Raw genomic sequence first — 10,078 nt, forward strand, 5'->3', positions numbered from 1 at the left:
TTAATTAGTTTTCCTAAAGGTCACGCCTTACTTCGCAAATGTTAGAAATCACCGTTTTATCAAGAACAGCCTAGAATTCCGATTTTGCCTGTTTTGATTTTATTTTATTGAAGTACATCTTGCGCCTTCCTTCAAAACATATGATACATATTTTACATCGTTATACAAATCATTGCAAAAAAGCACAAAAATTTACAGATACAAGTCAAACCTATACTAGAAAGGAAAACGTCGTTCAACAAAAACGCTCAATGGTGCTAAACGTATATAGTTAAACATTAGTGTTCTTAATAGGTAGCTTGATCATCAATATTTACGAAAAGGGTAAAATATAATTTATAGAAGAGTAAAATATTGTTTCAATTAACTGAGAGCCGGATACGGTGTCATGCGGTTTGGTAGGTTGTTTTGTTGTTGGGGAGCATGAGCAGGATTCAATGATGGCCACTGATTCGGGTTTTGCTGATTTTGAACACCTGGGGATGAAATAAAATAAATAAGAGTTTTTGCACAAGCGCATGGAAAATGACCTAAAAATGACTTGCACTTTTTCTATTGATGGGGATGGTAACAAGGAGTGACTTAAGCAAAAACTTTGAAAATCAGTAAAAATGACTTAGGCAATTTGTTTATGAGCGTGACGATTATATTGTTTGTAATCTTATTTGGTGCCATCGAGAAGGCTGTGCTATTAATCAGAGTTGTATTAATTAAATTAATTCAGTTCAATTACAATTACTCCCTTAAATGGTTTAATTACATAACAACTCTATTGAAAACTGTAATTAATTACATCAATTACAGTTTCAGCATTGAAACTTTAATTTTATCAATATCAATGTATTGAGCCAAAATTTTAGCAAATTCAATTACCATTAGAAATGCACAGAATGAAAATGTGTCAATTACAATTACAAATTAGAATTGATCCAACTCTGCTATTAATAGTGTGTGACGTTGTTGGTCAGTACGACTTACGAAGTAGGCTACTATAAATTAAAAATAAATACGCATGCAATAAATACGGTCGAATTAATCTAAAGACCATAGTTTTGTTGTGGCACAATTTATTACCTTAATTACGCATGTTGAAATATGCAACATTAAAAATAACGTTTAGACAAACCAATTCCAAGTGCTTGGCCTGAAGAATAAACCGTTGGTCCTCCAAATGAATACCGGTTCTGCGCCATCTAAGATTTAATTAATTGTTTTAAGTGGTTACAAACTAGAAAATTCGAAATGAAAATAACACGGCTCCTTCTATTGGAGTGTTTTAGTAAATTGCCGTCGACGCTAAAAGTTCAGAAATCACCGCTGAAAACACAACGCTAAGAATAAAAAGCGACCAATAATTGGGCATTTTCGACTTGATTAATAAAAAGGCGTAGCTCTAGTCAGTCGACAAATCAACGTCTACAGGTGTTAGACCTAAAAAGCTTATGGATGACTCCGGTGGGATTAAAATAGATTCTTCGAAATTGACAGAAATAAAAAATCCGAAACCGGTGTACGAGGTAGCGGAATAAATACTTACAGGATTCGGCCCCACGGCCCTGGGTTTACAACAGGTTCCAGCACAACAGTAGGCGGAATGAACGATTGCTACAATAAGCTCCACAACAGCAACGGCCAACAATATAGCGTGCAAAGTGAGATGGGTCACCTGAAATCAAATAGCCTACTTTGATTGGTGATTTTACTTAAGCTGTAACTTATTATTTTCGTACTGCGGGTACTAAATTTAAACATGTTCTCTCTACCAAAGTGAATTGAAGTTATCAAAAATTATTAAAAATTTGCCAATATACTTGAGAAACAAATTCATAATATACTGTATACAACAAGCTTAATAAATAACCCTAACAAGAACGATTTGATTCACGGGTAATAATTACGGGTATTGAATACTGCTTTGTCGGCCAAAGGTTAGCCAAATTCTTACCATAGCCAAACATTACTTTGTATTAATATCAGCAAAACGAATTTGTAGCATGTATTTTTATTTCATAATGTAAAATAAGCCAACAAAGCTACAACAAGCCGAATGTTTATATGTGTGCCGAAGCCACTTAAAATAGATTTAATTTAGCAGAGCTTGGCCCACAAACGTCGTTATAAACACGACCAAAGTGATTGTGTGAAACTAGCGAGCGCCGTTTTTGTTTTAATCTCGGTCTTCAAAAGACAAACTGGCGCATATAGCTCTTTCACGATTAATTATATGCCACGGAAGAAAAATCCTAGAAACCCAAGAATGGAAACTATAGTTTGTACCAGAGTGGCTTTGTTTACATATGGATAGTAGTAACTGTTATAATAACGTAGATCATAAGCCGCCACGTAGACTCCCAAAGCTTCCATTGCTAGCATAAAACTGGCAAAAATGGCAGCAAAAATTGTAACCACAAGTCCACCATTGATCTGCAAAATAAAATACAAATACGTCGAAGGGACCGGTATTTTTGTTTTTTGTTTTGTTTTGATGGGTGGGTTGTAGGAGGAAACAAAATTACAATGATTTTTAGCCAATATATAATGTATATGGAATTTATACATTGATAAAAACTTTCCCTATCTTATTGTTTTCTCATGCCTTGCCACTAATATATTACAGTAATTGTTTGAACTGGTAAACGGAAAAAGATGTTTGTATTCTTTATATACTCAGTAAACTATAATATTTGTATTTGTTATACTCACTAAACAATTATTTGGATTATTTCCAGCAAGAATCCCGAGCAGCCCAGCCGTAAACATCTAAATAAATTTTAGTTTAACGTCAAGAACGCAACCTTTGTTAAACGCAAGTATGAATAACTTTGGTTACCCATGAACCGGTCAAAATCGCCGACCCCGTGTACTCCCAACAAAAAGAATAGTACGGCAGTTGTTTCCAGACAATTATGATTGCGATTCCTAGAACCACGGAGACCAGACCAAGAACAAATTGCGTTATCTGAATGAATATTTGCATATTACGTTTAATCTTAGTAATTTTGAGTTATTACCCTATACCAGTGGTCGGCAATTTTGTTTTTGTCGCGACCCAAATACTCTGTAGAGCTATTGTCCCACTAAACCACTAGTGGTATGAAAGCTTATATGAAAGCAAGGGAAGAAATAGGATTTTTGATTGGGTTATGGGCATGCAAATGTGGAGAGTGACTTCACAAAGTTACGTCATAATACGGCTATTCATAGAAACATCTGTTGTTCTCAAGAGAACTCGCGCGCAAATATGCATTTAAAATCTAATCTATTAGCGCCTAGCACGAAAAACGTTTTGTTAATTTGTTTTAAATTGGAGCAACTTTAATCAAAAAGATGTTTGACGCATGAGGCGCATATATAAATTCAAATATTGGTCGAAATACACAACGAAAGGTGCCATAAATTGCATATCATTAGCCAAAATAAAGCTCTTAAATCACACTAACTTAAAAAAAAACAGTACAATAAATGTGCAGCGGGCCACATTTTGCTAACCACTGGCCTATACCTATAATTTGCTTACTAATATTTTATGGCTATCAACTTTTTATTTTCTTAAATAAATATTTAATTGTTTTAATATCTATATATATGTAAACAGGCTTGACACACACACAGTTAGATTTCTAGAGGTTAGATGCAGGGCTAAACTGACATTGGCATCGCAAACTGTCTCATCTAAAGGTTAAAATTTACTACTATTTTTAATTACTTGCAAAATTACTAAAATTTTTAAACCACAATCATTTATTGAGTTAATAAAATAAATTCCCAACTTACTCCTAGTCTTTTGTAAACACTGGCATATTTTTTTCCTGGGTGAGCCTCTGGTTGGCTTATTATCATTTGAGGAATTCCCGTCGTGTAATACTCATTATTTGCCATTTTTATTTGACACTCACAACCTTAAACATACACGATATAGTTTAATACAAAAATATTAGATGTTTAAACTTTTATTAAAGATTGTCTATAATTTAAAATAAAAAACAGGTACCTTGTTAAAAGTAATTTGTTTCTTTAGAACTTTAAAACTGTCGCACAACTTTATAAAATATGATTATTCAAGTCATCGCGCTGCACAAAATCACCCACGTGTAAGCTTCATGCAAAGTTTCAGTTTTTTAAAAACTGTTCAATATTTAATCTAAATATATTTTAAAACTTATATCAAGTTTTCGCGTAATAATATAAAAGAGTACACAGCTATGCTTTGCCACCCGTGGCTATACGCATGTTTTTCCCTTAGCTGTTAAAACTACTAGATTGCCGTTCATGATAAAAGCTTGTGTGCCAGAATCGGTAGTCAAGGCGACGAGGTGATTGCAAGCAACAACAGATTAATGGTTAACAATCGGGTAAAAGGTACTGCAGTGCTGATTTCTTGTCCCGTTGTTAATTTGTTCTTTACAAGGAAACCGAATCTCAAGTGGCTAACGTTGTTTAATGACTGAATCGAAAAAAACGATAAACATGAAAGCTATGTATTCATGTCAAAACATTCTTTTGTGTGTACGATGGTCTTGATTATCAAGTGAAATTAGATTATGTAAGAAATTAAATATTTACCTTGATCTTCAAAACCCAAACTAACTGAAAAGATAGCTACTCACAATTCTTGTTTTAAAAATTCTGACTACCATTATGTAGGCTATAATCCCCCACCCAAAATAAATCTCTGTTTACCTTTTGTAGCAGTTTTATTGGCGATATATGCTGCAAGCATTACTTTTTGTGCGACGTTCGTTAGTAAATCGTCAGTTTTTAATCTCACTGATTCATGCTTACCAGAGAAAAAGCAAATGTAAAGCAATATAGGAAAGGCATCAGTCAGCACAACAAACTCCATTAAATGATACACAAAATACAACATTTTGTAAGGTTGTTTCACGATAGCGTTTTTTCAACATGAAATGACTTATATACATCGTTGATGTGTTGCAATTTTTTATCGGAAACAAGAACCAAATGCTACACCAAGTCACGAAAAGGAGACAAAGTCGGAAAAATGGGTTTCTTGTTGATTTTGTGTTGCTCCTTATAGTTTGTCGTTTGCCTAGTATAAAAGGTAGAAATATATCAGTACACCTGAAAAAAAATCTCGCCTGGTATATTTGACTACTTATATACCTACAAATAAGTACAACAGAGTGTTAAAAAAAATGTTGGTGTATTCTTTTAATTTAACAGAATGATTAAGCTGATAAGGCTTAATCTTAGCTTTTCAAACTTAAAAAAATAATGGTGTCATATTCAAACAAACATGGATATCAATAAAAGTTGTCAGATTAAGTATATAAAAGCTTTATACCGCATATTGTGGTGGCTGAGTGATCACTTTGACATCTGCTTGTGGCTGCAACAAACAAATACAATTTCAGGAAATACCACGAATGTTGATCATGGCGTGTTTCTAACAAGGCCCAGCTGGGTTCTGACAATGTTTTTTTTTAATTTAATAAGGCTACAACCAGGACAAAACTAATACCATTCCAAACTAGCTTTTATAAAACTAGTACAAATTTTAGGCGGAATATAATTGAGCATGTCGTAAACTTCAGTGTTCGAAATACGTTATGTTTTCAACGCTTTAACTGTTAGTCAAGTCAAATAGCTTAATTTCAAGTCGAGATATTTGTGATTTTCAGTCACAATCCAAGTCATTATCGTAGCAGACCAAGTCCGGATCGCTTGGCACCAAAAATAATATCTTAAAATTAAATTATTAAAACATCCAAGCGAGAATAATTTTCGAATTGCAAAAACTAATAACAAATTATAAAAAGAGCAAATTATTTGCGTGCAAGATATAGGAAAACACATCAATTTAGAAAAATTATTTAACTGAGGTATTACATTTAAGGTCAAGTAATATGCCTGAAATATCACATTACCCAAAATACTTATAAAAATTACGCTGTCAAGGACTATTGTTTCAAATAAATACTTCTTTATACCTGCTGTAAATTTGTGGCACCAGGGTTGGCACTCGGTTGCACTGTTGGTTGTTGAAAGGTCATGAAAGCTGGGTTTGGCTGTCCTTGGATCACGTAGTTTTGCGGCAATTGTCCTTAATGAAAAAAAAAACAACTTTAAGTTTGTTTCGCGTTTTTATTGTTAAATGAATTGCCGAATAAAAATCGCGATCGAATAATTATTCAGTTGCTCTCAAGCTCTGGTTTTATTTTGATATTTTTATAGATGATCATGTTTAATTTAAAATAATAGTTTCAATCCCAACTCAAGTTAGAACCCCAACCTTCACACACCCTAACCCCCCTAGGGCAAACAGTGCAAAAAAAGCTGCGTCCTAAGTTCGCTGACTGAACGGCCGATGTGAGAATATCGGTGCTCGGACGTCCCATACCCTCTACGAATGTTTTTTTAGATATTATTTAACCTATTTATACCTTATATCTACGGGTTGAAGACTAATTCCGACACTTTCAGGTCTTGTTCCGAAAACATTTTAAGACTTATTCATTCGTAGACATATTGGCGTATTTGTTTCATTGTCTGAATGCTTTGATATTATATTTAAATAAACTTTACATATGGTTGCTTTATAGACAGGCGCCGAACAAGGAATTTTGTTTTTTCACAGATGAAACAAAAGTTACTCCATATGCTAACGTCATACCGTGAAGTCAAAAAGATACACAGTTCGTTGAGTTTGTTATAGTTTTAGATTGGACAGGTGTTACCTTCAATATCAAAGCTACAACGATGTTAAAGATTTGCGCATAGCGCAAAACGCCTTTATACTGATTAAGATGCCCAAACTTTTATCTTCGAGTATCCTGCCCCAGGAAACCTTCTTATGTGATCCCCTAACACGTTCAGCCTAATTGTGCTAAAAAAAGAAAGCTTTACCATATTGCTGCTGTGGTTGTCCGGCTTGAACGTACATCACTTGTCCTGTCAATTGGTTGTTAGCTGTGCTCTATTAAAAGATATGCCGCTAAGTAATTTTTTTCTTTAATTAATTAGCACGTGCAATTATCGTTCAGAAATTCAAACTCCAGCTTTTTAAATCTTTGAAAAAGTTAGGCCCCCGACCATTACCCATTTGATAAATCATGTGACCAAACTCCTATGCAACAATTAACCAAAAACACACTCGGAAACCAACAGCGTACCAATTATTTTTTCATATTGATCGAACCAACCCCCAATTATCATCCAACTCAAATCCTAGAAAGTCAACCTAGTACACTATTCCCTAACTCCAATGTGTTTTTTGTGTTGGGTTTACTAGATTGTTGGGTTTTAACCAATAAAGTCTTCAGCTTCCAGTTACACTCAATTAACACTTACTGTTTTGTTTGATGAACTTGATTCACAACAGTAGCCTGCACAGCAGTAAGCGGAATGCACTATGGCCGTAATCAGTTCTCCGAAGGCAATTGCTGCCAATATCACATGAAAACTTAACTGGGCTAACTGTAAAAATGAAAAGAAAACGTTTTTATTGAGATGTCGCTTGACACAGCCGCAGTACTACCCTATTGAAAAATATTTGCATCAACGTTGTTCTGTTTCCCCTCTTATTTTTTTTCACAAACGGGTTTAATACGATTTAAATAAACCATATTTTTTCTATTTTGCTAAAAACTAACTTTGTGTATTTTTGACGAAAATATCAATATAATATTCATGCTTACCCTTGCCTCGTAGTAATAATAACTGGAATAGTAGTATCTGTAAACAGAGTTATCGGCTCCAATCGCCTCCACACAGACCATTCCTGCGGCAAAAATAGCGGCACAAATCGAGACGGTGATTCCTGCTATCATCTGCAATAAAAACAATTTGGAAACTTTTAATTTTAACACTTTATATAACGAAACTTGTGTATATTATGAGACACTATACAAAGGCTTTTATTTCGACATTCACCAATGGACGCCGAAGGCCTTTGTGTACTAATGCAGATCCACTATTTTATGTTGGACGGAATTTATGGAGAGGACGCCCAAAATTAGTTCAAAACGTACCTCGTTAAATTAGTTTCCTTGAGGACTCGTTCGTAAATAAGCAATTTAATTGAATCCAACAATAAAGCGAAGAGAATGTGGCTTATAGTACGTTTATTTTGAAACAAAAACGAAAAGTAAAACACTAATTATTTTTAAGAAGTTATGCTAATAAAGTATTTCAAGTACTCATAGGTTTCAAAATGATTTATTTCTAGTTTAAGTTGGCAAAAGTTATATCCTATATACAACGTGTTACAATATCTAGGTACGTTCAACATCGTTCATGTTTAAAAGACTAAATATATCGGTGTGATGAGAAATAATTACTAATCTAGGTTTACAGAACATTTTCGAGTTTTTTTAGAGCGCTAAAGAACACGTTTGCCTTTTCGGCTGACATATTTTAACACGGGACGAACTAAAGGTAGCAAGGTTCGTATAGAGGTGAGGCAAACTTTCACAATCTAGAAAAAACATATGTTTTGGGGTGGGTGGGCCATAGCGTCGTGACCCCTGATGGTAATAAACAAGTTTTACTTTGGGCTGAGAGGTGCGCTAAAAGCAAACTAATTGTCGTGTTGTCAGCGTTAAAATCTCAAAAAAAACTTCATATTATACTTACTAAACATTTGGTGGGATTCTTCTCCGCTTTAACCCCAAGTACTCCGGCTGCTATCATCTATGTTTAAAATTGTTTGCAATGAATATCTTACATTTTAACGTTTCGTGACTTCCACTAATACTTACCATCCCACCGGCCCAAATTCCAGCGCCGCAGAATGCCAAGCCCGAAAAGTATGTTGCCCCTCCGATAATCACGTTAATTGTGCCGAGAACGACCGACAGTCCACCAAAGACGAGCTGTGTAATCTGAAAGCGAACAGCTGAATATATTGGTTGTTATTCTAGTAATACAAGGCTAAATGGTTCGTCAAACGTTTTCAGACAATTTAAACCTTCCGTTACGCAACCCAATATTGTTATAGGGTGCTGATCTATATTTTTACTGTTTATGGAATTTTTAAAACATCGCTAAACTTTTGGGTTAGTGCGCGAGCCCGCAGGTGGAAATATAATCCAACGGTTGATTACATTTATGTGTCAAGAAAAAAAATAGAGATAACCCTAAAAAGTAAAATCAAAATTCCTTAAACTATTTTAACGCTTTTAGGAAACTCTGAGCAAAATAAATATTATTTCAATGAAAACAAATTTAAATTTAACTCAATAACTACGTATCCAAGTTTAATTTTTATTTGTATTTTTTACCCCAACTCGTTTGTAGATCTTGGTGTAGGGCAGCGCTGCATTGCTTGTTGACTGCGCCGACGACGTTTGAGGAACATAAACCACATTTGGTACTTGTGCCATTTTACAACCTTTTCTTATTAATCGATTAATTGCTATATATTTTTACTTCGAACAAAAAAAAAATGAATATGTGCTTTATTGTAGTTTTGTGATTTTAATAAAGACTAACTCGTGACACTGTAAGTCAGTGTTTCTTTTTTTTCGCACGGCGATCTTATTACCAAGCATAAGTATTACAGCAATGCTTTTGCGACCAAATTCTCCAAAAAATTAAGTAAACAAAATAAACGACGAATATAGCAGAACTAAATTGGAATTTACTTAATATCAGCCAAGTCTTTGTGTTTCTTCTACAATCTTCTCACATTTTTGACAAATCTTACTAGAAACCAGTTTAAACAAATCCGACCCTGTGAGCTGTACTAAAGTGGGCGACCCAACCAAACCAAACGACCACTGAATTTTGGGTCGGGACCCACGGGTTGAAAAACACTACTTGAGGCGATAGTCAGATGTAATGACAGACAGGATAAAACGCTTTTTGCTTGCAGCGCTATTGTTTTCACTGTTAATTAGAAATGATAGCATAAAACTATCTATATATAAAACTAAAGCTACTTCGACATTTCGCTCTTATATATCGTATTAAAATACTAACAATAGTGCCCAATGTCAACCCCCGACAACAACATGGTGCATGGGGAAAAACGTTGCATTCTTGGGGCATGACGCGGAACAATCAGCCTGCAGTACAAATTCGATGGCGCGCCATGCAATGGTTGATTGCCCATATG

General features: G+C 34.5%; 1 protein-coding gene across 1 annotated transcript; it reads right to left on the bottom strand.

The window, feature by feature from the left end:
• Positions 1-4,681: 4,681 nt before the first annotated feature.
• LOC146145509 (uncharacterized) lies at positions 4,682-9,383 on the bottom strand. Its single transcript, XM_083390256.1, has 9 exons — positions 9,243-9,383; positions 8,721-8,843; positions 8,596-8,652; positions 7,659-7,790; positions 7,312-7,437; positions 6,868-6,937; positions 5,952-6,064; positions 5,306-5,350; positions 4,682-5,050 (listed from the first exon to the last, which is right to left on the bottom strand). The coding sequence occupies exons 1-9, from the start codon at positions 9,342-9,344 to the stop codon at positions 5,033-5,035; spliced, it is 786 nt and encodes a 261-aa protein (XP_083246382.1). The 5' UTR covers positions 9,345-9,383; the 3' UTR covers positions 4,682-5,032.
• Positions 9,384-10,078: the final 695 nt, after the last annotated feature.

Source organism: Ascidiella aspersa, chromosome 5 (genome assembly GCF_963924565.1).
Source record: "Ascidiella aspersa chromosome 5, kaAscAspe10.2, whole genome shotgun sequence".
NCBI lineage: Eukaryota > Metazoa > Chordata > Ascidiacea > Phlebobranchia > Ascidiidae > Ascidiella > Ascidiella aspersa.